At 41.0% G+C, this 15,270-nt stretch overlaps 2 protein-coding genes across 4 annotated transcripts in view; both read left to right on the top strand.

Moving 5' to 3' along the window:
* Positions 1 to 441: 441 nt before the first annotated feature.
* On the top strand, positions 442 to 9,217 carry rae1 (ribonucleic acid export 1). 3 transcript variants are annotated; one of them, XM_014019322.1, is made up of 13 exons: positions 455 to 562; positions 1,781 to 1,899; positions 1,988 to 2,092; positions 4,097 to 4,189; positions 4,286 to 4,372; positions 4,454 to 4,540; positions 4,620 to 4,691; positions 4,780 to 4,887; positions 5,015 to 5,121; positions 5,240 to 5,315; positions 7,971 to 8,165; positions 8,245 to 8,330; positions 8,835 to 9,217. In XM_014019322.1, coding segments are annotated over exons 2-13 (1,107 nt in total). In that variant the 5' UTR covers positions 455 to 562; positions 1,781 to 1,809; the 3' UTR covers positions 8,836 to 9,217. The 3 variants fall into 3 exon arrangements, with proteins under 3 accessions (XP_013874774.1, XP_013874776.1, XP_013874775.1); XM_014019320.1 differs by lacking the exon at positions 8,835 to 9,217 and having other exon boundaries at positions 442 to 562; positions 8,245 to 8,334; XM_014019321.1 differs by lacking the exons at positions 455 to 562; positions 8,835 to 9,217 and adding an exon at positions 596 to 669 and having other exon boundaries at positions 8,245 to 8,334.
* A 2,153-nt stretch (positions 9,218 to 11,370) lies between these two features.
* The window catches only part of rbm38 (RNA binding motif protein 38), a 9,177-nt gene continuing 5,277 nt past the window's right edge, over positions 11,371 to 15,270 (top strand). Inside the window, exons 1-3 of the mRNA XM_014019318.1 lie at positions 11,371 to 11,794; positions 13,867 to 13,990; positions 14,381 to 14,435. Coding sequence (XP_013874772.1) covers positions 11,582 to 11,794; positions 13,867 to 13,990; positions 14,381 to 14,435 — 392 coding nt within the window. The 5' untranslated portion in view covers positions 11,371 to 11,581. The remainder of the gene's footprint in view (positions 11,795 to 13,866; positions 13,991 to 14,380; positions 14,436 to 15,270) is intronic.

The following is a 15,270-nucleotide window of genomic DNA, read 5'->3' as shown; positions in this document are numbered from 1 at the left end:
ACACACACACACACACACACACACACATATATACATCATCTCAAATAAATGTTAAGTAAATACTTTTACTTGTAATACTTAAATACAAAAATATCAGATACTTTAAGACTTGTACTCCAGTAATATTCCTAAAGGAGAGTTTAAATCTTACCAAAGTAATTTTTTGTAAGATACTTGTACTTTTACTCAAGTATCACTTCGTGGTACTTTATTTGTGTTTTGGGATTTATGCTGTTTTATCAAGATGGAAGAGAGAAATAAATGAATAAATAAAGCTCCTTTAACATTAGGGGAAATTGGTTGTGGTACCTCATTTTCTAAAGTTTTTATACTGGTACAAATGAAAATGGGGAAAATTTGATCTGCATGTCCTTCTGTTCTGCTCCAGCAGGTGGCAGCACCGCAACATCAAGAGAGTTCGAGTCCGACAACAAATCCAAGATCACCAGAAGAAGAAAGCTACACCGAACACATTTCGAAGAAGAAGTGGCTCCTTTCCTCCTCAAAATTATTGTTTAATTTCAAAGTCAGAAACCTTCAGCCCGAGTGAAAAATACATAAGGTACGTGTGTTTATGCAGTTTGGAGGTCGGCAGCTCGAGATTTTTATGTTAAAATGCAAGGAGATGGGAAAAAAAAAATCAAAATCCGACTCAGTTGAGCTAACGAGGTATCTCAAATCACTTTTACGCTTGTTTGTTTTAAGACGCTCATAAAAAAACAGGTTTTTAYTTGGACGTTCCAATTTTGTTCACTATCGCATAATGGTAAATATATACTATAACAGTGTGTTTAACATTAGTGCAAAGTGTCAGACCGCAGCAGTTAGCATTAACATTAGCCGTTAGCTAAGCTGAACATGCTCGTGACTTTCGATACTAATTTATTTAGCAGCTAACTATGAAACAAACAGCGTTTTGGGCTATTTTTTGTATTTTATGTTCCCAAATTATGTCACGTTATTGTTGGGTTTAGTTTGCAGTGCTATCATGCTTAATCAAACATCAGACCACATTAACTCCCATTTAGCCAGTGAAAATACACTAACAGGTTGTGCAGGTACATGTCAGGAGTTTGGCTGCAGACTGAACAAGAGAGACCTGCCATTGCAAATAAATCACTCCATGTCAGAGTTGATTTAAAAAATACTGGCAAAATGATCACTTTGATTTTTTGGCATTGGCAAAAAAATGGTTACAAATGACATGTTAATTTTATAAAGGTCTTTGAAAGACCAAGATTAACCATGGGATTAAAGTTATTTAACTGTTTACATTTAGACAGTGGTCATCCATCATTTCACCTCTTCTCATGGCGGTATAGAATTGTGTAGTATTTGTAGAATGACTAAATTAAATGTTGTATTTACAAAAAGTTAGGGACTCATGTTCAGTGCGACTAAAATTGTCTCAAAGATAAATATTCAAGAGGAACTCCAGAGGCTGCAGAGGAGACGTCTTCCAAAGAACAATCTTATAACTTTAGTGGACAATTGAAGGACGATACCCTGGATCCCAACCTTGTCCAAACCATGAGTTAAAATAATAGAATTGCTCCCAAAAGGAATGATTTTACAGATGCAGAAAGTTACGTAAATATAATCTTTTAGGGAGAAAAAGGTTTGAGATCTGATATATTGATTTTAATACAGGATTTTAAACATTCTGGAAATGTTTGTTTTGACTTGGGAGAACTGAATTAAGCACATCTGCTTTGAAGAGCCTTCCCAACTAATAAATAATTAATAATCTCATTTTAGTCCTTTTGATTTCCTCCTCTAGGCGCACATTAGGAGTGACCTTAATGCAGAATGAGTTTGTTTGGAGCAAACTCAAGTTTTGGAACCGGAGGGACTGGAGTTTTTGGAAGCACGACGACAGACAGCCATAACCCCATGAAGGTAAACCAGCAGACAACACAGACTGGTGAAATATATTGAATTACTGCTTTCTTTACCCTCACCTTTTTCACGTGTTGCGACCTTACAGGATGTGGAAGTGACATCACCACCAGATGACAGTATTAGCTGTCTGGCCTTCAGTCCTCCAACCATGCCTGGAAACTTCCTTATTGCAGGATCCTGGGCTAACGATGTGAGTCGTTTTTATAATCGTAATATTAGCTTTAGACTTGGTGTATCAACAAAACAGAAGACATTTCTTTATTTTGTTGGTAGTAGTGCACAAACCCGAACAAATATTGTAACTGAAATAGGTTCAGCTTTGTTGTTGTGATGCTTAGAAAATGACAAGAACGTTTTGCTCTATTTCAGGAAGAAAACATCTTTTCCCGTTTAAACTAGTTTTTGTCCAGGCGGTCACTTGTGGAAGTGATTGCATAAAGGCTACTTTTGGGCAGCAGCTTGTTTTTGTTATGATTTTGTCATACTTACAGAATTTAGCTGGCATTATTTTGTTGCCATAAACAAGACCATTGCTGTTTTTACATACAGTTAGGTCCATATTTGGACAGAGACATTTTTCTAATTTTGGTTCTAGACATTACCACAATTAATTTTAAACAAAACAATTCAGATGCAGTTGAAGTTCAGACTTTCAGCTTTAATTCAGTGGGTTGAACAAAATGATTGCATAAAAACATGAGAAAATAAAGCATCTTTTAAACACAATCCCTTCATTTCAGAGTCTCAAAAGTAATTGGACAGATTAAATAATTGTAAATAAAATGTTCATTTCTAGTACTTGGTTGAAAAGCCTTTGTTGTCAGTGACTGCCTGAAGTCTTGAACTCATGGACATCACCAGACGCTGTGTTTCCTCCTTTTAATGCTCTGCCAGGCCTACACTGTGGAGGTTTTAATTTGCTGTTTGTTTGTGAGCCTTTCTGTCTGAAGTTTAGTCTTTAACAAGTGAAATGCTCAATTAGGTTGAGATCAGGTGACTGACTTGGCCATTCAAGAATATTCCACTTCTTTGCTTTAATAAACTCCTGAGTTGCTTTGGCTTTATGTTTTGGGTCATTGTCCATCTGTAGTATGAAACAATGACGTATCAGTGGGCTTGATCTGACACACAGTATGACTCTGAATACCTCAGAATTGATCCGGCTGCTTCTGTCCTGTGTCACATCATCAGTAAACACTAGTGACCCAGTGCCACTGGCAGCCATGTCCAAGCCATTACACTGCTCTGCTGTGTTTTACAGATGATGTGTTGCTTTGGATCATGAGCTGTACCACAACTTCAGAGGTTGATCTTGGTTTCATCTGTCCAAAGAATGTCCTTCAGAACTCTGTTGGCTGTTTAGATGTTTTATATCAAAGTCCAGTCTAGCCTTTTTATTCTTGAGTCTTATGAGTGTCTTGCAGCGTGCAGTGAACCCTCTGTATTTACTTTCATGCAGTCTTCTCTTCATGGTGGATTTGGATATTAAAACGCCTACCTCCTGGAGAGTGTTGTTCACTTGATTGGCTGTTGTGAAGGGCTTTCTCTTCACCATGGAGATTATTCTGTAATCATCCACCACTGTTGTCTTCCGTGAGCGCCCAGATCTTCTTGCATTGATGAGTTCACCCATGCTTTTATTTCTTTCTCAGGATGAACCAAACTGTAGATTTTGCCTCGCCCAATGTTGTAGGAATTTCTCGGATGTGTTTTCTCTGTTTTTGCAGCTTATGGATGGCTTGTTTCACCTGCATGGAGAGCTCCTTTGACCGCATGTTTACTTTACAGCAAAACCTTCCAAATGCAAGCAGAACACCTCAAATCAACTCCAGACCTTTCATCTGCTTAATTGAGAATGGCATTAACGAAGGGATTGCCCACACCTGTTCATGAAATATTCAATTGTCCAATTACTTTAGGTCTCTTTAAAAACAGGGTGGCACATGTTAAGGAGCTGAAACTCCTAAACACTTCATCCTATTTTAATGTGGATACCCTCAAATGAAAGCTGAATGTCTGGAYTTTATGTCCRTGTACRTTATATAACTGTAACTTGAATATGTTTCAGTWAACAGCTTAAAAGACTAAATTTGTGTCTGTGTCCAAATATACATGGACCTAACTGTACATGTAGCGCTGCGTTATGCGAGCAGTAGTTTAGTCTGCTGTCGTCTCTTTCATCACATGGTTTCAGGTTCGATGTTGGGAGGTGCAGGACAACGGACAGACTGTCCCCAAAGCCCAACAGATGCACACAGGTCCAGTGCTGGATGTGTGCTGGAGTGATGTAAGTGTTAAACAAAATAAAAGAAGGTCGGCTGTCAACTTCAGGAGAACCTATTTTATTTATTTATTTATTTATTTATTTATTTAACCCATCCAGGATGGGAGCAAAGTCTTCACTGCGTCTTGTGACAAAACAGCCAAGATGTGGGATCTGAACAGCAACCAAGCGATGCAGATTGCRCAGGTTGGACAAGACTTCATATAATTAACAGTGTTCTCATCGATGAAGAAGAAAAATAACGTTTCTTGTTCTTTTTCTTTATAGCATGATGGTCCAATTAAATCGATCCACTGGATAAAAGCCCCCAACTACAGCTGTGTCATGACGGGCAGCTGGGATAAAACACTGAAGGTTTGTATGATGTATGATATGAGCGTGATGTTTTGGCGTCAGCGGCTGTAGCATTTAGAAACAGGTTTTGTGCTTTTAGTTTTGGGACACCCGCTCTCCCAACCCCATGATGTCCCTGCAGATGCCTGAGAGATGCTACTGTGCAGACGTTGTAAGTAGCTTATAAAATTGCAAGGGTCATTGTAATGTTTAATGATTAAATAACAGATTACGACTGATTTTTATTGTTTTATTTGCAGGTGTACCCCATGGCGGTGGTAGCCACAGCTGAGAGAGGCCTTATAGTGTATCAGCTAGAGAACCAGCCCTCTGAGTTTCGCCGAATAGACTCTCCTCTCAAACATCAGGTGTGTGTTCCTCTATAAATATTTGCTTTTCTTTTAAGCTGTTTTATTTTTGTTTGTTTTTTTTCAACCAGACTTTATTTATTTATTTATTTATTTTACTGAAGCTCATTCCTCTCTTATCTTGCAGCACCGTTGTGTCGCCATATTCAAGGACAAGCAGAACAAGCCCACAGGTTTTGCACTTGGAAGCATTGAGGGCCGAGTGGCGATTCATTACATCAACCCTCCAAACCCGTGAGTGAAGCGGCACACTGCTCACTTCATTTTTTAATGCTTGGAAATGAAATGTTTTTTATTTTTTGTTTTGTTTCTTTGTTTTTTTGACATGAATGTTTTCTCTGCACCTCTCCAGAGCCAAAGATAACTTCACCTTCAAGTGCCACAGGTCCAACGGAACCAACACAACCACTCCACAGGATATTTATGCTGTAAGTCCCAAGTTTTCACAAAAATTCCTGTTTTTCGGAAGTTTTGGTTGTTTTAATGCAAAATGTCTTTGTCAAAAATGACACATTTTGCTAGAGCTAATTTATTATCAGTTCAAGGAAAGGTGTCTTTTTAAAAACGTGACTAGATGAGGGGTTTGTTTTAACAGCTGAAATCTGCTGTCTTAATAATAAACTTAAGGGAGAAATCTCACACTGTTAAAATAGGGCTGGGTAAAAAAAACTATTTAWTTGATCTTGGTTTGATTTTGTTTAAATTTGGGAAAATCAATTCATAGGGCATGAGATTGATTTTTAAATTTTTTTTCCCCCCATGGCGTCTTGTGCATGATGAAGCTGATGTGCGTTTCTGTGTTTTGTGTCACTCCTGGCTTGCCGTATGTTTACATCCAGTTGACGACCAGTGCTAACATTAGCTTCTGACAACAAGTTGTCTGGATCAAAACAAAAGAAACTAAGGAATCACTAACATTACCAGCCGACTCTCCACAGAACTTAAAGATAACAGAGACCATGGCAACTTTTGTTTGTAAAGATTTGTGCTCGTACACGGTAGTTTAAAACAAAAATAAGCTTGGAGCGGCTCGTTCAGGTGCTCGAACCAAACAACAGTAGGTAAACATCTGATTGAAACAGTTCTCCGGTCGTGTGTGAAAGACAATGTTCTAACTAAATCCTTTAGTTTTATTAAAAATGTTATTATTTTTAAACTTTAAGAAACATCTTGATGAAATTCGCAGTGATGAAATGTAGTGTAATTTTTTTTTTCTTTTTTGTCCTAATAATTTTTATTGGACATAGCAGAGGGTTAACAGAAACWTTACAAATATACAGTTTTCTTACACTCAAAAGGAGTGGGCAGAAGTATATTTATATTAAGGCCTCTGCATACTCTATCCGAAGCCGAACAGTCGATGCGCAGTCACGTGGTTTTTCGGCGTTTGTTTTTGCACACACCTTTCATAGTCCCTGAGACCCCCGTATCGAGCTCCTGGGGAAACCCCTCCTGCTGCAGCATATGTCACTACAGGGGGGTTCTTCTCGTTGAAAGTCCACAGTGCGGAAAAAAAAAAGAATCGTCACCCGACATTATTTACCCACAAATCTGTCACGGTTAAAGCTCCAAAGTTTTTATCAGTTAGATTCCACCGTGAAAAATGCTTGTTTTATCTCCATCCACGTGCTTTTGGCCATTTGACTATCTCTACAAATCGCTGCTTCCTGCTACAACAGTCGGCTCGTGAAGCGAGTAGGGGTGTAAGAAAATATCGATACACTGAAATATCGCGATATTTCATTTCCCGATACTGTATCGATATTCTAAAGCCCTTTATTGATTTTTAATTAAGGTTTAAAATGTCAACTTTCCTGCCAGCCGTTCATTTTTATGTTGTAGTTCAGCCTCTGACCACTAGTTGGCAGCAGTGAGTCAGACATTTGGCTCCTCTACCTCTTGAGCGCCAGAGAGTAAGAGAGCATTAGCATTGTAAGTAAACATTAGCTTTTCTGTTTGTTTTTTTTTCAGTAAGAGGTTTTTATTTAATAGAATTTTTGGACAAAAAAAATCGCAATATATTGCCTTGCTTACAGTATCGCAATATATCGGGATATATCGTATCGTGACCCCTCTGTTATGATATGTATCGTATCGCCAAATTCTTGCCAATACACAGCCCTAGAAGCGAGTTGCTTTTTGTGTTTGAAGCAAGCAGTTAACAAAACGCAGCGTCTGAGCGCTTTCAGCACAAACACTCTGACGAACTTCTGATCAATCACACAAGTTCTTATGTGGTGGGGTAAAACGTTCGACCAGCAGGTTGTGTTGAGAAGCTGCCGAAATGTCAACAATGCGAACAGAACAACGCAATTTTCTTCCTGAAACTGCGACAATCCGAACCCGTTTCAGCAGTTTGGAGGGAGTATGCAGGAGCCTTCAGCCCACCGCTTTTCCTGCAACCTTATTCCATCACTTCTTATTTATCAAAAAATATATTATTTTCTTAAAAATGAATGCCTCTAACAACACTGTCACCCTTTTAATTTAAAACCTTTGAAACATGAGACAGTTTTGTTTCAAGATTAAACTGTTTAAAGTACAAGTTTGCTCTTAAAACCTGTTGTTTATGGTGAAGAAAAAAATAAAGGGAGTATGTTTTGCAACACAGTTGAACTGTTCATTTTTTAAGAGAAAACTGAATCTAGTTGAATTGAATTGAAGCGTGTTTAATCGATTCAGAACCTTATGAATCGAAATTGAATCGATGTAGAGAATTGGCCACGATGCCCAGCCCTGCTGTGGAATACGTTTTGTTGTGTACTCATTTGGATTCAAAGAGACAGCTTTAAAACGAGCTGATCTGAGACACACCTCATGAAAGAGGGGTTTGTGGAGTTACAATAAGGAGGAATTCAAACCAATACATTGCAGATTCACTTTAAAAAGACTCCAGCTGAATGATTTAAATGAGAAAAAGAAGGATTTAAAAGTAAGACATGTCCTTTAATGGTTTAGTGCAGTATTCAGTGTATACAGTCAGCATGCCAGATATGGTTTGACGAAATTTTCCAGTTTCCAAACTCTTACAATATATTTTATGCTGATTTACTAATTAGTCTAATTTCATTTGCTGCGTTCAGGTGAATGCCATCTCCTTCCATCCGGTCCATGGCACCCTGGCCACTGTGGGCTCAGACGGACGCTTCAGCTTCTGGGACAAAGACGCTCGCACCAAGTTGAAGACGTCGGAGCAGCTCGACCAGCCCATCACCGCTTGCTGCTTCAACCACAACGGCAACATCTTTGCCTACGCCTCCAGTTACGACTGGTCAAAGGTAGGTGGCGTTAGAAATCACAACAAAGGTTGTTTACCTCCCCTGTTTGCATAATCGTTTCGCTTGTGTCATCCCTCAGGGCCACGAGTACTACAACCCCCAGAAGAAGAACTACATCTTTCTGAGGAACGCTGCAGAGGAGCTGAAGCCTCGGAACAAGAAATGGTGAGAGAARGGCGACTGCCGTCTTGTTATCATGGACACCGTGGTCACCGGATGGAGATGCTGCATTTCCTGATTGCTCCTGTGACTCTCTGACCGGGGGGCTCACTGTTGCCCTGTTCTTTGTCACATAGCACTTTACAAAATTCAGAGTTTTGTTGAATGTTTTCTTATTATTTTAATTTTTTTATGCTGCTTTATGCAAAACGTCTTTGTGCTTCCACAGCCAGTAGCATAGGGATAGCAAGTTGAAGCCTGCTGTCATCATAAAAACATTGATATAGAAGATTGTAAAACTTGGCCAAGCATTTTAAAAGTGTTTTTTAATGTATTTGATATTTATTGGAAAAAAATATATTTGTTTTACTCAAAGAACATTTATTAGCAAAAAGTATTGATTCAGAAATTTGAAGCTTTTGTGATTTCTTTGGTTGGAGCTGCGTTTAAGGTGTAAACAAAAATAAAAGTCTTGTGAATTTTGTACTGACTGCTCCCTCCTGTCTCTAGATTCAACGTGCCAATCGCGTCTCTTGTGAGGAAATGCAGAAGACCTGCTGCTTTACTGTGTGTGTAAGCGCTCGACATAAACCCCCCTTGCTTTCAACAAATTCCCGGACCAATGCTGTGGCGCTGCTGCGCATGGACCAATCAAAGGGGCCCATCCAACCTGGTGTCGATGACAGCTGCATGATTATCGGTCTTACAAGTCATCATAAAGGGGCATGGTTTTATTCGTTCATCTTGATGTATGCATTCTTATTGTGTTCGGCTCGTTTTCTCCACCTTCTTCACAGTTTTACAAAGTTATTTTTCATTTTTTTATGACTAGTTGTGTCTGGTGTCATAGCTCCATTAAAGTTATTGAGATTCAAAAGAAGTGCAAACTTAAATCTATTCTATTTATTTAGTAATAAACTGTATTCTACATTCATAAATACCACCTACACACATCACTAACTTACAGTTCGGTTGTTTAACTGCTTATCTCATAGGTTTCTGGTATTTAAATGATACATTTTAACTTTCAGCCTCATCTTTGCTCCGGTCACTCCTCTTATCTGCCTGCTTTGATCAAAGTCAACCAGCAGGGGGAGCATTTCACTCGTCAGTGTTTTCATTCAGGAACTGAGTCCACTGGGCTCAACAAGGCAAACGGGATCAAAGCTGTGGGACTTCTTATTCAGGCAGTCCCCCGTTTCAAGGGGGGCTTGTAGAGGATCAAGAGGGTATTAAAGGGGTTGTTGGGGCAGCTTCAAAGGCTGCATGTGAAAAAGTGTTGCAGTTTGTGGAGTAAAAGGTGTGCAGAATGTGTCTTTATTGAGGTCATTAGAGTGTCACCTCTCTGTCAGCCTGACCCGGGGTACTTCACAGCAGAGCTCTGAAACTTTGGCAACACCCCCCACGTAAGTGTGAAGTGCTACACCGGTGTGAAAGTGCACAAAGTTTCCTCTGAACCAGCAACAATAACCGTACAAAAACAGTATTTTGTGCGCTACTTGCACTTTGCATAATGTAGAAGCAAAACCAATAACGTCTCAGGTCCAAAGGAACAGTTTATTCGCTAGTTTGGACATAAACCAGCTAAGCCTGGTTTAGGGTTGCCAGATAAACAGGAAGTTTGCTTTTTGCCCCTCATTTTCTGTGCACATTTTCACCAAACACACCACAGACCTCGTCTTGCCTCACTCGGCACGTATATGACAGTTTGGATCAAAATACAATCATTTTAAAGTGACAGAACAACAGATCATGCCCCATCTGGTGACCCTGCATGGCATGGCAACCACAGCGGCCATTTTTAAAGACGTGTCTYGTGTAAACGGGGCCTAAAAGTTCTGGCGTCAGAGAACGAGTGGCTGGAAGGCAACAAAAATACGGTTTCACTGAAAACCGGCTCCATGTAAACAAGGCCTTGATCCTGGGAATTTGAACTAAGCTTTAAATGGGGATTACATTCATGTTATGGGGCTGCTTTCAAATTCAGCTTCTGGGTTTGACTTCTAATTTACACTTTACCTTCATCAACCAAAAGACTTGAGCAGTTATAGATTAAAAGAAATCAATCAAAAKATACATTTTTTATGTTCAGATAAGATAGAGAAAATAATGTAAATACTTCAAGCCAATAGTAATCAGAAAACAATTGTCCAGGACAGAAGTATAGAGTATAACGACATGTGCCAAAGTGTTTTCTGCTGATGGTCCTACAGGGGGTTACAGGGAGACACACCTGCACCATACCTTGTTATTATTGTATGTAATGAGGCATATTCTACATGAACATCTTGGCTTCACACTCAACAAAACAGCTGTCAGGAGACCATATGATACAGAAACTATTRCTGACTCTGAGAATGACCTGCTGTCAAACTGGGTTTGCGTCCTTTAACTGGACTGAAATTGGACTGCAAATGAATGTCAACAAGACTGAAGCTATTATTTATAATACTTCTTCCTTTTTGCTCATAAGGATAATAGATGACAATTGTTAGATCCAGTACACAAACTTTGAAACACTTCAAACTTAGAGTTCAGTAGATAAACTTGTTAAATTAAGTGTTTAGTTGTATTGCTATTAGGCTGTACACTATTTCAAACACACTTATAAAGTCATTTTTTATGTGGAAAAACCAAAAGAGAAGCTTATTAAAAATTATACTTTTAATTTTAATTTTGTTTCTGTAATAATGCACAAATCTTTCCGTTTTGCTTTCTGTTCTTTCAGACTGTGGCTGCCACAGCTGTAAAGTAAGGCAGTTTGGAATGCTGAGTGTAACATTTATGAGGGGATTCGCGTCAAAAGCCGAGAGAGTAACTTCCCAGTAGTCACCATGTGGCACAGCGTGTTTTCCTCAGTACAGTACCGTTTTCTTTGTGTGAAAAAGACAAAAGCAGGTGCAGTAAAGTGCTGGCAGAGGATGGACCAATGGGAGCGCCCGCTGTTCTGCGTTGAAGTCGCGTCTGTACGCTGATTGGTCAATAGTTGTGTTGGGGCGGAGCTTAAGTCGTGTCCTATAAAAACTCCCGGCACGCCGTCGCGTAGCAGCTGAAAAACGCAACAGGCTCGGCTGCGCAGCCGTAGGTGTCCTCGCTGCCTGGTTGTTACAGGTGTCAACAGGTGGTTGAAACTTGAACCAAACTACACCAAACCCGGGAGAGAGTAGCGCTCCGCTKTTCCAATGCTGGCCAACTGCTAAGCGTTAGTTTAGTTTTTTAAGTCATTCGCGTGGCTCGGTGTCGTCGCCGGCTGACCAATGCTTCTTCATCAGTACATGAACGGATCCCTGGACGTCATGCCTCCCACGCCGCTTCAGAAGGACACCACTTTTACCAAGATCTTTGTCGGCGGGCTGCCTTACCACACGAACGACGCCTCGCTGAGAAAATACTTCGAAGCTTTCGGGGACATCGACGAGGCGGTGGTGATAACAGACAGACAGACCGGGAAATCCCGGGGATACGGCTTTGTAAGTAGCACCCGGGCCGTCTGGACCCACTAGCTCCACTCATTAACACCTCACATGTGTTTGTTATCCTTCAGCTTTAATACAAGCAGTGAAAAGATGAGTTTAAACTGTGTTAGACATGATGTCATGTGCAGTCATTCAGGTCAAAGGTAGTTCCCCCTGTTCTTCTTCCTCCTCTAAGCTGACATAATGGCAATGCATCATTTTTTTTATTGGCTTGACTGGCTGGTATTTTCGCCTAATGAGGATGAAGGATCTCACMAGTTGATGTGTAACTAAGAAGATTATAATTCAACATATGTCTGATGTCCAACCCCCACCTAAGACCCCCTCTTCCTACAGGAAAGAGACCTCCCCTCCTCGTGTGTGTGTGTGTGTGTGTGTGTGTGTGTGTGTGTGTGTGTGTGTGTGTGTGTGTGTGTGTGTGTGTGGCCCACAGAGTGAGGACCATGTTAGGTTTATAATNGTGTGTGTGTGTGTGTGTGTGTGTGTGTGTGTGTGTGTTGCCCACAGAGTGAGGACCATGTTAGGTTTATAATCAACAAAGTGACGTCATTTTTGGAAAGTGAGGACCTCTTCAAAATCCTCACTTTATTTGCAGCTCTGCTGTGCTTTACTGGTTAGAGGGATGGTGAGGGTTAAGTTTTGGTTCAGGTTAGGGTTAGCTATAGACCAGTAATGGTTAATTTTAGGGAAAATGTTTGGGTTAGGCATTAAAACAGTTACAAAAATGAATGGAAGTCAATACAAAGTCCTCAGTTTGATGGCAATAAAAGTGTGTGTGTGTGTGGGGGGGGGGGACAACCCTGCTTGCTTTATATGGTTATTTAGAGCATTGTGGACGTTGACCTTGCCCTCCATTGTCAGGGACCACAGGACATGATTTAACATCACATCAACAAATTTTCTGCCTCCTGTTTTCAAAATGAACCTCATTTGTTTTAATTGATCTTATTATGAAGAATTTGTAAGTGCAAAACAAGTCGGGCTTTTTTTCTAACCTTGCATGGAGACACAAAGAACAGAAGCAGCAGAAAAAATGCAAATATTTACGAGACGTTTGGACCTCTCCAGTGTGCTATCAGGCCACAGAAGGGATGGAAAGCAGTTATGTGTGTGTGTGTTTACCTCTAAGGGGGGGAGAAAAAATAGTTGGACAATTGCTCTTTGTTTACACATCAGCTCATGGAGTCAGGAAAGCTGCTCCGTGAGTTGAGCAGGTACTGAACGGCTGCCTGTGGAGGCTGGTGTTTCTGGTTCGACAGGCTCCGGGCGCTGTGGGTGCTTCTTCCCAGGTTTAGGGCTGGAAAAGTGAAGTGATCAGCAGTTTTATGCTCTAGTTTTATTTTATTATTATAATGTCAGGCTAATTCTGTTTTCCTTGTGCTGCATTTAGAGAGGTGGCTTTGTGAGGAGGAGCCTGAAGCTGAGCACACCTTTTTTTTCTTTCTRACACACTTCAGAGGTGGATTAGTGGAACCCCCCTCACTCATACACACACACACACACAAGGCTCTTCAGTGTAAACAGCCTGGATCTTTACTGTGTAACAACACAGGCTCTGCACTGGGCTTTGTCCCCCCATCACTCCACGATGAAGACTTTCTTTTTTTTAACGAGCTGTCCTCTGAATGTGAGCAGGCCACAGCCTACATCCACCACTTGGTCCATCTTCAGAGGTGACTCTGAGCTGGCAGGACCTGGCAATCATAACAGAAGGGCTCGTCTAATGCCAGGAGGGAGACGGGTGGGGGTGGACTAATACCAATCTCCTTATTTTGTTCCTAATTGGATAAGCTCCTTGTTGCCCAGATCCATATTTCAGCAGCTCTGCCCACAGCTTAGTGACAGTCTGACTGGCTACTGCTGCTCTGGGCAGGTTTTACATTTTATTTATTTTTCCTTTTTGTTTTTTTTTGTTTTTTGGAAAATGAAATCTGATAATAGGAAAGGTCTGTAGGAGGCGGGCTTCACGATAAAATGAACAGACATGTGTCTTTGCACTGATCTGTCTCTACAACTCACCCAATATGTTGTCATCTAAAAGAAGTTTTAAACGTTTCTGTCGTCAGGTGACGATGACGGACCGAGGAGCTGCAGAGAGGGCCTGCAAGGAYCCCAACCCCATCATCGACGGCAGAAAGGCCAACGTCAACCTGGCTTACCTGGGGGCCAAGCCTCGCAGCATGCAGACAGGTGAGCTGGAGGGAGGACGACGTGCAACCACGAAACGACCACAGCCATAAATGAGCCGCTTTGATTTTCATAATGCATCAGAAGTTCGGAGCAGAACTCCTCTGGTTGTGCTGGAGTTTTGCATTAGTTTTTCACGTGCATCTTTAATTCATGCAGAAGTCACATTTACATTTGAAACTGCATTCAGCTGCATACATATATTTACTGCTGCACGTTTGGAATAGTTTTTTTTTTTCCATGGTAGGTTGGAAACAGCCTCTGCCTCTGTCTCTCTGTGCCCTCTGTGCATTGTTTTCTGCTCCTCCTCTGTAAATGCAGATGTGTGTGTGTGTGTGTGTGTGTGTCTAACAGCCAGCTCTCTTTCTCTCCTCCTTTTTTTTTCTTACCCAGGCATATCCATCGGAGTGCAGCCCATTCACCCAGCACTCATCCAGAGGCAGTATGGGTAAGTGAGCAAGGAGTGGGCGCTTGTTATGTTCTCTGCTATTATGCTGTGTGCACGACCACTGGGCTGTTATTTCTTTGACAAACGGGGCCGCTGGAAGCTACGTGTCACTTTCTGTATCCACACGCAACTCACAAGTGCTCCATTAGCATATTTGAGTTTTTTGAGGGTTCACACATCGGCGGTAATAGAAGTGCGTTCCTGAGGTGAATGTGTGACTCACTTGTTAGCTTCTGTCAGAAGCCCGTGGACTCGCGGACCTGCCCGAGCGAGCGCCGTCACYGAGAGGGATTTCTAGAAACTGCTGCGTTGTTGTGGAGACAACTTTCATACAGGAGCTAAGGTTGGCTGAGCAGCTAATGAGCACAGTTTCACTGTTATGACACCCCCCCCCCCAGCTCTCAGATATCACGCTTTAAGCTACAGAGCAGGGCCGTTCATGTTTTACATGCCAAAGCTTAGACGAGTGAAAACGAATAAACCAGAGGTCAAGTTAAGAGCCTGACTTCAGCGAAACTTGACTTTTATTTTCCATTTCTGTTGACAGATTGCTCAAAAATCGGACATGTTTAACCTGCAAACAAAAAAAAGTGAATCATTAACTTCTTTGGTGCACCGTCRTTTACGATGTGTTGTCATAACAAATCTTTTATTAGCTAAAAACGACAGGATTTTAAATCTGCTAAATTTCAAGATTATGGCTGGTTAGGGATCCCAGGCATTGATGTTTAGCCTGAAGTCTGTAATTTTGACACAATTTGGAACAGAGTTTAATGAAGAGCAAATATTTCCCACTAAACTGGTCATGTGACTAGGACATAAGGGTGTCCAGGGT

This window comes from Austrofundulus limnaeus, unplaced genomic scaffold, assembly GCF_001266775.1.
Source record: "Austrofundulus limnaeus strain Quisiro unplaced genomic scaffold, Austrofundulus_limnaeus-1.0 Scaffold216, whole genome shotgun sequence".
NCBI classification, from domain to species: domain Eukaryota; kingdom Metazoa; phylum Chordata; class Actinopteri; order Cyprinodontiformes; family Rivulidae; genus Austrofundulus; species Austrofundulus limnaeus.
This window is presented reverse-complemented; position numbering and strand designations above follow the sequence as displayed.